General features: G+C 43.2%; 1 protein-coding gene across 2 annotated transcripts; it reads right to left on the minus strand.

Annotated features, from left to right (window-relative positions):
• Positions 1 to 412: 412 nt before the first annotated feature.
• On the minus strand, positions 413 to 7,023 carry FCRLA (Fc receptor like A). 2 transcript variants are annotated; one of them, XM_036922824.2, is made up of 6 exons: positions 6,876 to 7,023; positions 3,940 to 3,978; positions 3,507 to 3,704; positions 2,457 to 2,723; positions 1,706 to 1,990; positions 413 to 872 (listed from the first exon to the last, which is right to left on the minus strand). In XM_036922824.2, the coding sequence occupies exons 1-6, from the start codon at positions 6,952 to 6,954 to the stop codon at positions 571 to 573; spliced, it is 1,170 nt and encodes a 389-aa protein (XP_036778719.2). In that variant the 5' UTR covers positions 6,955 to 7,023; the 3' UTR covers positions 413 to 570. The 2 variants fall into 2 exon arrangements, with proteins under 2 accessions (XP_036778719.2, XP_036778720.2); XM_036922825.2 differs by having other exon boundaries at positions 3,507 to 3,659; positions 6,876 to 7,022.
• Positions 7,024 to 15,934: the final 8,911 nt, after the last annotated feature.

The following is a 15,934-nucleotide window of genomic DNA, read 5'->3' on the forward strand; positions in this document are numbered from 1 at the left end:
AGTCTGAGAGGGGAAGGTGTAAGTAGAAGAGTCAAAGAGCCACCCCAGGGGCTGGTAGGGTGGGCTTCTCAGTCTCAGCACTATCAACATTCTGGATCATCCTTTGTTGCGACGGGTTGTGCTGTGTATTAAAGGTTACTTAGCAGCATCCCTGGCTTCTACTCTATAGATGCCAAGTACCCCCTGCCCGTTTGACAACCAAAAACTTCTCCAGACATTGCCACCTGTCCCCTTGGCTGTGGGGAGGAGGGTAGTGTTTGTCCCTGTTGAGACCGCTGCATTAATCCATCTTGCTGCTTCTCTTTCAATCACCAGGTTCTGGTCTGGCAACGGAAGGCAATTCCTGGTCTAGAGAGCAGGGTCATGTTGACATACTGAGAGAGAATACACAATCAGAGCTAAACTCCAGTGATCACTTTGTACAAATTTATTTATACTCACCTATCTCCATTACTCTAACAAAACACTGGGCAACTTGTAAAACTATGTATGCATATGTATACAATGGAAAGAGGAAAAACAGGGGTTGGATTTGCTGGGGGCAGTGCAGCGATACCGCAGGTGAATTGTTTACTCGTATTTAGCAGGACCCTTTGTGGTCTCAAGCTTCAGGTGGGCAGACAAGTCCCTCACCTCCATCACCAGGCGCCCAAGGAGAACTCTCACATCCTGCATCTGCTTGAGAAGAGCCCCCATCTGGTGATACAGATGGGGGTCTGGCACTCTCAGGGGAGAGGAGAAGCCTTCATCCCCAGAAGAAAGGGTGGGTGGTGGAGGCGGCGTCCCAGGGGACTCTGGGGTAGTGGTTTCCGGAGCAGCTGGTTTCTGAGGAGCTGGATTCGGGGCGGCAGCTGCAGTGGAGCTGGAAGGACCTGGATTGGGGGGTAGGAGGCACATGCGAGAGTGAGCTCTGGCTCAGACTCCATCCTCACATTCCTGATCAGTCCTCTTGCCCTCTGAAAGTGGTCCTGGGCCCAAGGGCAGAAGAGACCTGGGGACTCCAGTGGCCCTCCGAGCCCAGATCTGCATCTGAAGCTTGGCTATGTCTCTTGAAAATCTTCAGCGATGAGGCCCCAGTATCAGAGGGCTGTGGCTATTAGCCAGTTCCTCCTCTATCAAGGCAGAATCGAATTGCCGGAAGCAGGGATGTTGTACCTAATCCTAGGTCACCTTTATCATATATGACATTGGTGTCGTTCATCATACTTGTGCCGCCTTAAGCATTTTAAGGACACCTCTGCTGACCTTGAGTCACCTCCTCTTCAGGAAGAATATCTTCCATTCCTCCCACTATTTTTCTAATAACATGGCTTCAAGCCGGCTCATGACAATGGATACGTCCTCTGGGTACATTGCAGGGCAAGTGCAGCCTTCCTAACAGGGGCTCCCAGGATTGAGCATAACCTGCAGACCACCTCACCCTCATTCTACACTGTATTTCCACAAATGCCCAGGGTTCGTGTAGGGAGCATAAGGTCTCTGGGGCAGCCGGTGTGGGTCTGGCTCAGGTCTTGGTGAGGGATGCACCACGGCCTGAGGGAGAAGTTCTATCCTGTGCTCTTTTCCAGCACCAGTGACTTGGGCTTAACATTCCTGCCTCCGCTGTGACCTTTCTTGACCCTCTCACACTGGACCCCAGATCATCGGTCCAGTCATCCAACCCCCCAGCTTCTCACACACACCAGACACAAGCGCGTTAACGCACCCTGCACTCGGATCTCCAGCTTGGGGCTCTGTTTCCAAACTTGGTTGTCCTCAGTGGCTGCTTCACACCAGTAGGACCCAGAATGCGCCTCCGAGGCCGTGGGGATCTGGAACTCGGAGGACAGGCCCTTGCTGCGCACCGTCCTGCCGTCCTTGTAGAAGGAGAAGAGGAGGCGGGCGGCCGACCTGTGCAGGGGCAGCTTCGTCTGACAGCTCAGGGTCACCGGGCTGCCCTCTTGGGGCCCAGCAGAGGGGGTCGCTCTGAGAACTGGAGCTGGAAAAAGTTCTGGGGGAGAGAGAGGTGAAAAAGAAGAGCTTAGGCATCTTACATTCGGGGGGACCCATGACAGGTTACGAACCAGGTCACACTTTCCCCCCCGTCTTTCCCTCAGGAATGAGCTGTTAGAAAAGTTCTTCCTGAGCCTTTCTGGTTCTCGCTCTCTTCCAGCAGACAGCACTAGGGAAGATCCAGAGGTGGGCAAATGCAGCAGGAGTCCCGTCACTCAATCAGCGACCACGGGGAAGCACCGCTCTGCAGGACAGAGCCGTGGGAAACGTGCTGGACGTGGACTGGGCTGAATGCCTCAAAAAGGCGATGCTGAGACGCGGCCCCAACGGAAGCGCCCCTCGGGCACCCGCCAGCACCTGCTCCCAGGCCTTCGGCGACCATGCCACCTCCAACGGAAGGCATTTTGGTCCCTCTGTCTCTCCCCACCTGCCTCTGCCGCAGTGACACCACCTCTAGCTCTCACCTTGGACTCTGATGGCCACAGAAGATGCTGTTTCTGGGCTCCCAGGACCAGGGCTCCTGAAGACAGCGCTGCAGTGGTAGTGCCCGCTGTCTGCTTCTTGCACAAAGGCGATGGAGAACTCCCTGGTAGAGGCAGGGGGACCCAGAGCTGAGCCATCCCGGTAGAAGACGACTTGGGTCAGTGGCCAGTCTTGCCAGGCCTGGCAGCGCAGAACCAGCGGGTCTCCTTCAAATATGGCCCCCGCTGGACCCTGGAGGATCAGCCAGTCTGTGGCCCAAAGCAAGAGCTGAGTGTGACCTATTGACTTCTTGGGGAGCCCCCCACAGGGCTACCCACCATAGAACGACCCCCAAACTTTTTCTGAGGGTCTAGGTAACACTAGCTTGGCTGGGAGTGTGAAACAACTACTCTGGGGCACAGGACTGAGGGTACCCTGGCTTCTGGGGGCTGAAGATGGGGAAGAGGGTACAGAAGTCCCCCTTATCTGTGGTCTTGCTTCCTGTTACCCATGGTCAACTGTATTCTGGTAACAGATGATCCTCCTTGTGACCTATGGTCAGAGGGTCAACAGTAGCCTAATGATACGTCACTCCTACATCCCTCACCTCACTTCATCTCACCACGTATGCATTTTATCATCTCACATCATCACAAGAGCAACAAGGGTGAGTGCAGTAACGCAAGATATTTGAGAGAGAGACAGTCTAGATTCATGTAACATTTTTTTACAGTATATTGTTAAAATTATTCTATTTTATTATTTATTAGTGCTATTAATCTCTTACTGTGTCTAACTTATAAATTGAATTTTGCCATAGGAATATATGCATAGGAAAAACATAGACATCGAGGGTTCAGTACTATCTGAAGTTTCAGGCATCCATTGGGGGTTTTGGAACATATCCTGCCAATAAAGGAGGCCTACTGTAGCTCATTCCATGGCTAGTTTCCTGGGGCACCTTTCTGAGTGAACTGTGGCATTGAAAGGAGAGGTTTGGGAAATGGGAGCAAGAACAGGCCTGCACTGGTCAGTCCTTCCCAGGACCTCACCGTAGGACACAATCAGATGGAAGGGTTTACTGAAAGTGTAGCCCTTGACCTGGAAGTCGACTTCCCTTGCATCCATCAAGTGCTCATGGGGGTGGCAGCTGCTGTCCGGGGTGCTGACAGGTCCTTCACACTGCAGCGTCTCAAAACTGGCAGCTGAGGAGGGCGTGGTTGAAGAAAAATCTGAAAATGATGCTGTGACTTGGAGAAAGAGGGCAGGAAATTGCCCTCCATCAGGGCCCCTCCCTCTCCGGGGGGAATCATCCTTCTTTTTAGAGTGAGAATAGTGAGACCCCATAACTTTTTTTCCAAGAGATCCATATGGATTTCTCAGTGATACTTTTTGACTCTATTCACTGGCTTCCAGGCATTCTCAGTGAATGGGTTGTGGTTTGGGGAAGAGGGAGGGGAGAAAACAGCAGAATGGTGAACTCACCACCAGTTGCTGGTGCTGGAAACCAGAGGCCAAAGACAACTGATGACCCCAGAACAGGCAGCCACAGGACAGGAGAGAAAGAGAGATGATCAGATTTTATCACTCACAGGGTGTTTACTGTGGGCCAGACACTGCTAGACACTTTTGCTCATTATCTTATTTAATCTCCATAAGATTTCTAGGTATATGGTTTCACCCCCATTTTATAAATCTTAAGAAACAGGCTTAGAAAAGTCAACTAACTGATTCAAAGTTTAAAAAGAGAGTAGGGAATGGAGCAAGAGAGTCAGGTTTACACGAATCCAAAATCAGTATTCTTTTTAATTTACCATTTGGACTCGATCTGTGTCAGTCCTCAGACCTTTCTTCGGGGCTCTCTTCCATACTTTCATTTTCCCAAAATCCATTTGGCTCTTCAACCTCAAATATTTCATCTACCAAGTAGCTTGCACCTAGCTATGTCTATCTACCACCTAGTTGTGTCTCTCCTCCTTCCTTTTTCATTTTTCAACCACCTCTATCTTGATGTCCTCTGTCCCTTGAACTTGCCCTGGTGACTGCACAGCCCTTTCTATGTCCTTCTCTCTAGCCCTGACCTTCTATTCCTAGCCTGTCATAGTAACTATGGAACAATTCTTTCTTTGCTTCCAGATTGAAACTTAGAATTCCACACCACGCCTCCTCAAACTACCTCCTAGCGCCATGGATGATCCAGGCAAGTAAATTCCATTTCTCCCTCTCGATCCCTCTCCCCTCTTCTGGCTCCATGTCCATGCATACGTACTCAGTTTTCACTCCATCCTTCCCTGACCCACTTGCCCCTGTCCCCTCTACTCCCAAAGGCCCGATACTCTTCTTTAACCATGTACCGTAGCAAGGCCCCCTGTACTTCCTTATTCTCATTATATCAGTACCAGGTGCTTTCTTTAGATCTTCTTTCTGCTTCCTTCACCACTGCTACCTCTTTTCAGTTCCTCCACTGTTTACTCAACAAGACCCAGCCTCCTCTCCTTTTTTTAAAAATAAAATCTTGTTAGGCTGCCTGTCACTTTCACTCAATAAACTATGAGGCAGGTTTTATTGTTCTCCCGAATAAGAAAACCAAGTTCATAAATATAAAAAGTGAAATTTCCCAAGTGACATGGAGCTAGTAAACAGGAGAAGGTGGGCTGGAAACCAGAGCATCTGATCCCAAGCCCGGAGTTCTTGCCACAGAACCAGTGCTGTGCCTGTATCTTAATGTAGCCATTCAGTCCTCTTTCTATTGCTTATTAAAACGATGCAACAAATTATTAAAAAGAGACAAGGCAAGATGCTAAGGATTCAAACATAAATAAGACAGTTCAAACATAAAAGTCAACAACAAAAAAAGCATTGTCCCTGCCTATAAATAACTCATAGTTTGGTGGATAGCCCAGGCATAAGAGATGATTTAGGCATGAGGAGGAAAGTAATAAAGAGGTATCACAGGCAGCCATTGGAGCAGAGAGGAGAATTCAAAGAAGGTTTCCTGGTGAAGATGCCACCTGAGCTGAGTCTTCGTGTACAAGGCTGTAGGTGAGACGGGGCTAGGGGGTCACAGGGAGAGCCCATTTCGGGCACAGGCAGCTGTATGAGCAAAGCTTGAGACAGGTAAGAGTCTGGTGTATGAGTAACAGTAGGTTGAGATTTATGAGAGGGTAACTTGCAAGGCTCAGAGGGTGAGAGTGGAGGCGGAAGAGGTAAAATAGGGGTCAGGCTATGTGGGCCTGTGGGCCAGGATCAGGAGCCTGGGCTGGCAGATGCGAATTGTAGAAATCACTCTGGCTGCAGCTTGCAGCATTCATTTCAAGGACACAAAGCCAAGACAGGGAGATTAGTTGGGAAATTATGGGACTAGTGCAGTCAGAAGTGATGAGCGCTTTTCCTAGGATACCATTAGTGATGTTTCAAGAAAGAAAGTGGCTCCAAGAACAATTTAGAAGGTACATTTTGCCAAACTTGCTGACTGGTCATATGCAGAGGACAGGAGTCTAGGTTGTGTCCCAAGTTTTTGGCCTGCATATCTGGGTGGATGCTGTTAATGGAGATCACAAATAGAGAAATATGAAATCAGGACAGATAGGGGCAAGCCCAGGACAGAGGAGTCCAGCTCCAGTCACACTGTGCTGAGATACCTGTGAAAAACGCAGATAGAGATGTTTTGTGCAAAGCTTGATATCTGAAGGCGAAGCTCCAGACCACTATTATGGACGGAGATAGGATTTAGGGCTCTTTAGTATATAGTTGTAATGGTAAAAAATATACAGACAAATACACTCCCAAAGGGGATTGTGTAAAGAAACAAGGGTAGAGAGGCAAGGATGCAACAGCAGAAAACGCAGACTTTAAGGGAAAGAGAAGAAGAGCAACAAAGGGATGGAGACACGTACGTGCAGCACGAGGAGGAAGTGGCCCACAGAAGCCAGGGGGGTAGAGATGCCAAAAGAGAGCAATGCCAACGCACCCGATGCAACGGAGAAGTCCAGCAGCACAAGGACTGGAAGGCAGACAGTTCCTTGGTCAGTGCAGAGGTCACCACAGCCTGGATAAAACTGATCCCGGGGAAAGCTGGGCTGAGTGTCGAGGAGGGAGTGAGAGTAAGGAAGCGGAGATAATAAGTGCAGACCACTCTTTGAGGAAACTTATCTGAGAAAAGGAGAAAAAGGAGTCGAGATTGTAACTAAAGAGGGCATCCCCATCAAGGGGACTTTCAGGATGGAAGAGACTGGAAGATTTTTATATTCAGAAAGAGCCATTTAATCCTGCACAACAAGGCCTTTTACTTCTACCCTTCATATCCCACCTGAACACGGTTCCTTTGGAGGACTAGACCTAGTCCACCTTTTCTTCCTTTGGGACCTTTCCTCAAAGTCAGGCATATCATCCCCCCACCAACATCCAAACATTTTACTTACCCAGCAGCATCGGGGCTGCCCAGAGCACAGAGGGAGAAAAGGACAAGGCCCCAACTGTGCGGACGCAGCCCAGCCTCATGGTGACTCTGTTTAGGTCTCAGCCTCAAACGCACTGATTTTCTTCAACGTGAAACCTCTCAAATTAGAAAAGGGGAAGTAAATCTAACTGTCTCATCTCCTTACATCTGGGGCCTATTTTCAACTTTGTGATAGGCTTAATCATTCAGGTTTGGCCAGGTTGTTTCCAGCATCACCTGCACCTTTAGGGTTAAAGGTAAAATGGTAGCATGCTCAGTTGTCCAAGAATTCCCCCACAGAGCTCAGAGACCTTTCAAGCATGCAGTGGTCTGACACCCCACTGGCCTTCATGGGGAAGGTCGGGGCAGCGGTGACCCATTTCCCTGGTGAAACAAGTGGGGACAGGAGGCGGGAGACTGCTTAAAGGCTACATAGAAAATCACTGGAGAACAGTGATGAGGAGCACCTTACCCTCTCCTGCTCCAGGCCTTACATGTTTCTAGGGACCAGACTGCAGCAAGAAAGAAGAGGAAAGAAGATTGGCCATGGCGCCAGCGCGGACATCAGATGAATCCCTGGTAGGCTCTGGCCATCCAAAGTCCACCCAAATTTACACACACATTTCTCTAGACTCATGCCTCAGCTCCCTGCTTTACAGGACCACACAGGCTGCTCGGTGGTGGGAAATCTGAGTAGGAGCAGAGAGTCCCTGGGAAAGAGGAGAGGAAAAAAACTAATAAATTTCTAGAGGACCCAGCAGTAAGTGCAGGGATCAGGGTCATGGCCAAAGCTCAAGCCACTGATCCTGAGGAAACTGGAGACAGGAGGCATCCGATAGCTTGAGAAACCCGAGGAGACTCAGGAATAGGGGCAATACGGGAGCTACAGTGTCTTTCTTCAGCTCCAGGGGCCTTATAGGAACCGTTGTAACTTGCCTCCAAATGTTTGCTGTTTGATTAAATCCTCCTGGATGTCAGGGCCCTGCTTTTCACGGAGGCCGCACTCCTCTGCCCTCCCTATTGTAACACCCACCAGGCCCTCAGTTAGTTACATGGAGATAAAACAAGTCATCAGAAATGGGGGAAGGCAGAGGGAGGGCCAGCATGATCTTTCAGCCATGCAAAAATGACAGATCAGAGCAGATATATTATCAGCACGGGCATGAGAGAGCAGATATCTCAATGTAAAATAAGCATTTAGATAGATTTTCCATGAGCTGAGCGGTGTACATTCTGGTGCAGGTGGCCCCAGGGAATCCACGGGGGTTGATTATGGGTGTGGGGGAAGCAGTGAGGCAGCAAGCCAGCAGCCGACGTGAATGTGAAAGACCCAGCAGCTCAGAAGAGGAAGAAAAGCCTTGAGCAGCTCTAAGAAAAGCAAGAAAATGAATGTGTGCAGATAGACCTCCACCCCTAAGACTCCCTAAAGACAGAATCTCGGGGTTAGACAAGTCTTTAAGGGGCTTCTAAAGCAACCACAAAAATCTTTCCCTTCTCACGCTGCCCCCCTTCTCCTTAACTGTTCTTACCGTGGTGGCAGACAGATAGAGAGCGTCCTCTACGTCTCTGGCAACAATCGACAGGATCCCACTCTCAGTATGAGAGCAAGAAGGTTTCCAAAGACCTGAGGTGAAGCTATCATAACTCTTTACAACTAAATTCCTACTAAGCCTCTCTGGGAAATTTAACTTAGAGCCTGATCAACGAACTATTTAGAACAGGTGTGATTCACTGGGAAGAAGCAACACTGGGCCTGCTGTGCTTCTGGCGATGGAGTTCTGCCATGGAGATCATCCCAGAATTCTCCCAGGGAGATGCGGCAAGTCCCTGCCCGCATCCTATCCCAACACTAATTTGGCCTTTGACGTCATTCTCAGCTGCTCCTGGTCATCATTGTGGGCTGATGCTAATTTTTTATTTTATTTTTGAGTCGATAAAAAGTACTTATGAAAGATGGAAAATTATTTTTAAAACAAATGAGGCAACATGCACCTCTGTACCCTGGCACAGCTCAGGGACTAGAGTATTGCCGTTATCCTTGAAGCACTGCATGGGTCACGTCTGATTGCACCCTCCTCCTTCCCTGTGATGGTCAACCACAATCCTGATCTTCTAGTTGTCATTCCCTTTTCTATAGTTGTGATATTTTGCACTTTTGAACTTCTAATAAATGGAATCATGTTGTTCTGAGACTGGCTTTCTTCTTTTTTCTGTATCAGTTTCTTTTATTATCCTTTTGCTGGGCTGGGACCACAGGTCCTGAATTCCTTATCTCCACCTTTCAGGTCAGATGTGTGTGTGTGTGTGTGTGTGTGTGTGTGTGTGTGTGTGTGTTTCATGTTTAAAGACTATTTTTTTGAGAGTAGCTTCAGATTCAGAGCAAAACTGGGGGCAGGTACAGAGAGAGTTCCCATGCACCTCCTGTCCCCACACATGCACAGCCTCTCCCTTTATCAACATCCCCAACAGAGCAGTACATTTGGTACAATTGATGAGCCTATATTTACATTCATAATCACCCAAAGCCCACAGTTCACATTAGGGTTCACGCCTGGTGAACATTCTCCAGATTTGAACAAATGCATAATGACATGTGTCCATCATTATGGTATCAAACAGAGTATTTTCACTGTCCTGAAAACCCTCTGCACTCTGCCTATTCATCCCTCCCCACCGCCACCCCTTGGCAATCACTAATCTTTTCACTATCTCTGTGGTTTTTGCCTTTTCCAGAATGCAAAGAAAGGAGAGGAAATAGCCTATTGGCTTCTTTCACTAAACAATGTGTATTTAAGATTCCTTCATGTCTTCTCATAGTTTGATAGCTCATTTCTTTTTAACACCAAATAATATTCCATTGTCCAGATGTACCACAGTTTATGTATGCATTCACCTACTGAAGGACATCTTGGTTGCTTCAAAGTTTGGGTAATTACCAATAAAGCTGTTATAAATATCGTTTGCAGGTTTTTGGGTGGACATGGTTTCAACTCTTTTAGGGAAATAAGTGCAGTTACTGGATTGTGTGGTCAGAGTGTGTTTAGTTTTATAAGAAACCACCAAACTATCTTCCAAAATGGCTGTACTTTTTAATTCCCATTAGCAATGAATGAAAACTGCTATTGCTCCACATCCTTGTCAGCATTGGGCGTTGTCAGTGTTCCATACTTTGGCCATTCTAAAAGGTGTTTAGCAGTAAACTTACTTTTTCTTCTTTTTTTTACTCAACAGTTGTTTTGGAGATTCAGCACAGATATTCTGTGTAGTTACAGTTAATTTTCACTACTCTGACACATTCCATTATGTGATTGTACCACAACTTATTCTGCTGACAATGGATATGTGAGTTATTTTCAGATTTTGCCTTTCATCTTATCAGCAGTTTGCTTATCTTCTTTAGAGAAATGTACATTCAAGTCCTTTACCCATTTTTTAATTGGATCATTTTTGTTGTTGAGTCTATATATTCTGGATATTAATCCCTCACCAGATTTGTGATTTGCAAATATTTTCATCCATTCTGTGCATGGTCCTTTTACAATATTGATACTACCTTTTGATGCACAAACTTTAAAATTTTTTATGAAGTCGGACTTTTTTTACTTCTGTTGCCTGTACCTTTGATGTCATATCCAAGAAATTATTGTCAAATCCAATGCCATGAAACTTTTGCCCTGTTTTCCTCCACAAGTTTTATAATTCTAGGTCTAATATGCTTAACTTTTTAAGAAACTTCCAAGCTGTTTTTTCAAAGTAATTGAATCATTTTATAATCCCACTAGCAGTGTATGAGAGTTCTAGCTATTGGACATCATCACCAATACTTCATATAGTCAGTCCTTTTACTTTTAGCTTTTCTAATGGATGTGTTGTGATATTGCATTATGATGGTACCTGTTTTAATTTGCATTTCTCCAATTACTAATAATGTGGAGCATCTTTTCATGTATTTACTAGCTGTATATATTTATATCAGTTCAAATCTTTGTTCATGTTTGAAAACTGGGGTTTTTTTTTTATTATTGAATTGTAAGAGTTTTTAGTTTGATTGTTTTTATTCCAGATTCATGTTGTCAGGTATATGTTTTGCAAGTATTTCTTCCCAATCTGTAGCTTGTCTTTTCATTTTCTTATCATTGTTTTCTGAAAAGCAAACATTTAAAATTTTTTATGAAGTCCAATTTATCAGTTATTCTTTTTATAGATCATTTAAAAAATCCTATTTAAGAAATTGCTGCCAAACCTAGGGTCACTAAGATTTTCTGCTGTTTTCTTCTAGAGCTTTTATTGGCTTAGCTCTATTTAGATATATGATCCATTTTAAGTCACTTTTTTATATATGGTATAAGTTAAGGACTGAGGTTTAATTTTTACATATGGCTACCAATTGTTCCAGCAACATTTGTTGAAAAGATATGCTTTCCTTATTGAATTGTTTTGGCATCTTTATCAAAAATAAATGAGCCATGAATATGTTTCTATGTCTGGACTCTCTTCAACTTTGTTCTTCTTTTTCAAAATTTCAAAAGCTATCTCATTTAAGTTTTGCATTTCCATGCAAATATTTTTACATTTCCTCATAAATTTTAGAAACAGGATGTCAGTTTCTTTTTTAAAAAAAAAGCCTGCTGAGACTTTAATTAGAGCTACACTGATTCTATAAATCAGAATGGAGAGAACTGAAATCGTAATAACATCAAGTCTTTTGACCTATGGACACAACATATCTCTCCGTTTATTTAAGTCTCCCTGAATTTCTCTCAGCAGTTTTTAGTATACATACCTTGCACATCTTTTGCCAAATTTATCCCCAAGAATGTCATATTGTTAATGCTATTGTAAGTGACTATTTAAAAAACAAATTTCTGACTGTTCATTGTTAGCTTGTTAGCGTATAGAAATACAATTGAGTGTGTTTAACTGGAATGTCCGTTACCCATTAACTCAGTATTTTAGGGGTTTGGAAAGAGCAGGACAGACATTTTAAAAAAACAGTCACTCTTTTATTTCACTGTGGCATTCTTGTTAAAAAAGAAAACTTGTGATACTGTTTCCTAAAATTTGATTAAACACAAGTTTCTATTAATGTATTTTTTAAAAGGTTTCAGAGTTATAGTATAGAGTGTGAATGAAGCAAGACAAGCTTAGGTGGGAGGAGGATTCTATAGGATGAGGTGATACCTGGAAGGTAGGAAAGGGCAAAAAACGGGAAGAAATAGGAAAAGGGGCAGTAAAAGGCAAGTCAGATTAAAGACTGAAACATGAATGTATTTTCTCTTGTATTTGCTTCTTTGGCTCAGCCTTCTACCAGAAAAGACAAAATATGACTTGATTCATGATGAACAAATACATATGTATGTGTGTGTGTGTGTGTGTAAAAGAAATACAACTGAAATTTGTGTATTGATTTTATAACCTTGCTGAACTCATTTGTTATAGGAGTTTTTTACACATAGATTCTTTGGGAGTTTCTGTACTGACCATCATGTCAATTTTATGTCTTCCTTTCCAGTCTGTGCATTTTTTATTTTATCGTTTATTGCCTTATTGCCCTGGGTAGAACTTCCACCGCTGTGCTGGGTGAGAGTGGTTAGAGCAGACGCCTTCACCTTGTTTCCAGTCTTAGGGAGAAAGCATGCAATTTTTCACTGTTAATGATGATGTTAGATGTACATTTTTTTTGTATATGCTTTCTGTCAAGGAAGTTTCCTTTTATTCCTAGTTTTTTTTTTTAATCGTTAATGAGTGTGAAGTTTTTCAAATGCTTTTTCTGCATCTATTTAAATGATTGGTTTTTTTTCTTTTTTATTCTGTTAATATGGTGAATTACAATAATTGGTTTTTGAATATTAAACCAACCTTATATTGGTCAAGATGTATTATTCTTTTTTATACTGTTGGATTTGTTTGCCAAAATTTTGTTTAAAATTATTGCTGTATGTCCATGAGAGTTATTGGCCTCTAGGTTTCTTTTCTTATAATGTCTTTGCCTGGAAGTCTGGGTTGGGAAGTGTTCTGTCCTCTCATTTTCTAGAAGATTTTGTGTAGAATGAGTAGTTAGACCATAGATGTTCATTAGAATTCACCATCGAAGCCATCTGGACCTCAAATTTTCTCTGTGGGCAAGTTTTGATAATAAATTCAATTTCTGTAACAGATATAGGGTTATTAGGGTTGTCTATTTCTCCTTCAATAAACTTGGATAATTTGAGTCTATCAAGGAATTTGTGCATTTTGTCTAAGTTGTCAAATTTACTAGCATGGAATTTTTCATAATATTCCTTTATTATACCTTTATTTACTGTTTATAGCAGCATTGTGACTCAAGTTCTTGTATGGCTAGTTGCAAATCTATAGGATCAATAATTATGCCATCTGTCTCATTCCCAAGATTTGAAAATGGAGTACATAGTTATTCCTCAGTCTTGACTTGGCTTGTTTGTGTATATCGCCCAAGAGAAAGGAGGAAGAAAGGGAGGGAGGAAAAGAGAGAACGAGGGAGAGAGAGAACACAGGGAGGGAGAGAAGCAGAGGAGTCAAAAAGAAAGAATACACTCAGGTCTAGCTTCAGGTTGCTCAGGTAGAAGCTGGAAGTCTCCAGACAAGATAAACATGAGTTGGCATGCCCCTGTCTGGGTGCGTGTTTCACCCATGGTTAGGTTTTAGAACACACATTCAGAGAGCACGCACATAGATGCTCTGAGCCTCCCATGCACCAGACCTCCCACCCTATTGTTTCCCTTCCAGGCAGTAGCGCCCAGTTCCTAAGGAAAGCCAATCCCTAACCCTCAAGACATTAGAAGTATGGGAAACTCACCCTACTGCCAGGAGGGCCTCAATTTCAAAGGAAAAATCACATATTCCTGGAAGATAGTGCCCTGGGCAATACCTTTCATCTGATTGCTGGCAGAAAATAAAAGAATTAAGGACTGTTCATAGAGAATAATGCCCTGGGCTCTTTCTCCTCAAGGAATTGAAACTAGTTGAGGCTCTTGGGCCATAGTGGATTAATGTGTGTGTGTGTGTGTGTGTATATTTTTTCTTACTCTTTCTAATGGTGGCTCTGAAGATTTATTCAGCCAAACAGGGTAATTCTGAGCTGGCAAGAGGTACATCACAGCTGTAGGCAGGCTGCTGCTGTGGTCCATGATGATAGCCTGTCCCTTTTCTTTGCTGTTTTATTTGGGGCTGTCAGCACAAAGCACAACCTTCAGCTCTCAGCCCCTCTGTGGATTTGTTAACATAATTTGTTAAATAATTGAAATACATCTCTTGATTTCTTTGTTGAAAGCAGACTACCTATCAGAACCACAGGCTTCTTTCCTCCAACATACATGACTGAGAAAATGAAAGTGTCGGTAACTGCTGATTTGACGGAGCAATTTTACACATATTTATTCTGTACAGAAACACAGAGATGTCAATTACAATGTTATTTCCCAGGCAACAAATTATGAAATACAATAACCAAACAGAATTATGGCTTCCTTTGAAGGCAGTTTCATAGAACATGGCCATTTTTAAAGAACGTCTTCTACAAGGCCTCCTTTGTCTAATGTTATGTCCAAGAATAGACTGAGAGTAACAGAACAAGTTGGTAAAATTATGAATATTCACTCTATTTTTCTCAGGAAAAAGAGATTGATATTAGCAAAGTCTTTAGCTTAACACCTTATCAAATTGGATTCTTTGAGGCAGTTTTATGATGAAAAAGGATAATGCACCCTCTGTTGATTCAGGAGAGAGGGGACATCTCTTTCTTCTCTTTCTGAGACACCTTTTATTAGTAATAAAAACTTACATTTTTAAGGTCAGAGCCTTCAATTGTGTTGGTTAGCACTATAAGCAAAAAGGTCTATAAAACTCTGTTTTGTTGGTGTAGAAATGATGTAGAAATGAATAGGATTTTACTTAATAATAATAACATAAAACACAGAGAGCAAACTTCCAAATATTATTTACAATGATATGTACTAATTGTAAACAGTGTAGAAAATACAGAGAAAGGAAATAAATACACATCATCCATAATTCCTTCACCTAGAGACTTACTCTATTGGTAGTTTGGTTTATTTTCTTCTTGGGTGTTCTTTTCCCTAACAAGCTCAGGGGGAAAAATAAAGACTGTGATTAATTTTATGTATTGATAGAAAATATAAGTTTAAATGTTTGTGTTTCAAAAATAAATTTCCAGATAGCTTCTGAGAACGTGGAATAGAGGCACTTTTCTCTATTCTTCATACTAAGTACAACTAAAAATTCTGGAAAAATAAGACTCTTGAAAATGTAGAGAAGGCAAACCAGCTAGGGACCTTCAGACCCAAGGAACGACAAGGTTGTGAGGAGGTCCCTGGGTTTTCTTTTTGCTTATATATCCCAGACTCAGGGCTGAAAAAGCCAGCAACCCAGAAAGGCCAATGGCACAGTAAAAAATATTAATGAAAGAAAATAACAAAGCCTGCTCTTTCTGATTTATCTTTTAGTCCTTCAGTAAGATTCTCTCATACTTAAACAGCCATGAACCTTATGGTACCCACAAACCCAAAGCTTATAACAGATACACAAAAAAATTTAAAAAGAGAAATCCAATCACAACCCTAAAGAAAACCATCATATAACAAGACAAGAATATAAGACAAGAAGAAAAGAAAAGAGAGGAACTACAAAAAAAACCAGAAAACAATTAGCAGAATGGCAGTAAGTACATACCTGTCAAATTACCTTAAAAGTAAATGGACTGAATGCACCAATCAAAAAACACAAGGGTTACAGAATGGGTAAAGAAACAAGACCCATCTATATGCTGCCTACAAGAGATTCATTTCAGACCCAAAGGCATACACAGACTGAAAGTGAAAGGATGGAAAAACATATTTCATGCAAATAATAGGGAGAAAGAAAGGAGTAGCAGTACTTAGACAAGATAGTCTGCAAAACAAAGAAAGTAACAAGGCACAAAGAAGGACATTCCACAATGATAAAGGGATCAGTCCAACAACAGGATATAACCATTATAAATATCTATGCACCCAACATAGGGAA

The sequence above is a fragment of the Manis pentadactyla genome, chromosome 19, assembly GCF_030020395.1.
Source record: "Manis pentadactyla isolate mManPen7 chromosome 19, mManPen7.hap1, whole genome shotgun sequence".
Lineage (NCBI taxonomy): Eukaryota > Metazoa > Chordata > Mammalia > Pholidota > Manidae > Manis > Manis pentadactyla.

What these genes read in the sequence shown, in the direction of transcription:
- FCRLA (XM_036922824.2), bottom strand. Translation starts at nt 6,954, where the DNA reads ATGAGGCTGGGCTGCGTCCGCACAGTTGGGGCCTTGTCCTTTTCTCCC. An exon ending in GGCAGCCCCGATGCTGCTGG is followed by an intron (nt 3,979 to 6,875) that starts GTAAGTAAAATG and finishes TGGGGTCATCAG; the next exon opens with TTGTCTTTGGCCTCTGGTTT. An exon ending in TGTGGCCATCAGAGTCCAAG is followed by an intron (nt 1,991 to 2,456) that starts GTGAGAGCTAGA and finishes TCTCTCCCCCAG; the next exon opens with AACTTTTTCCAGCTCCAGTT.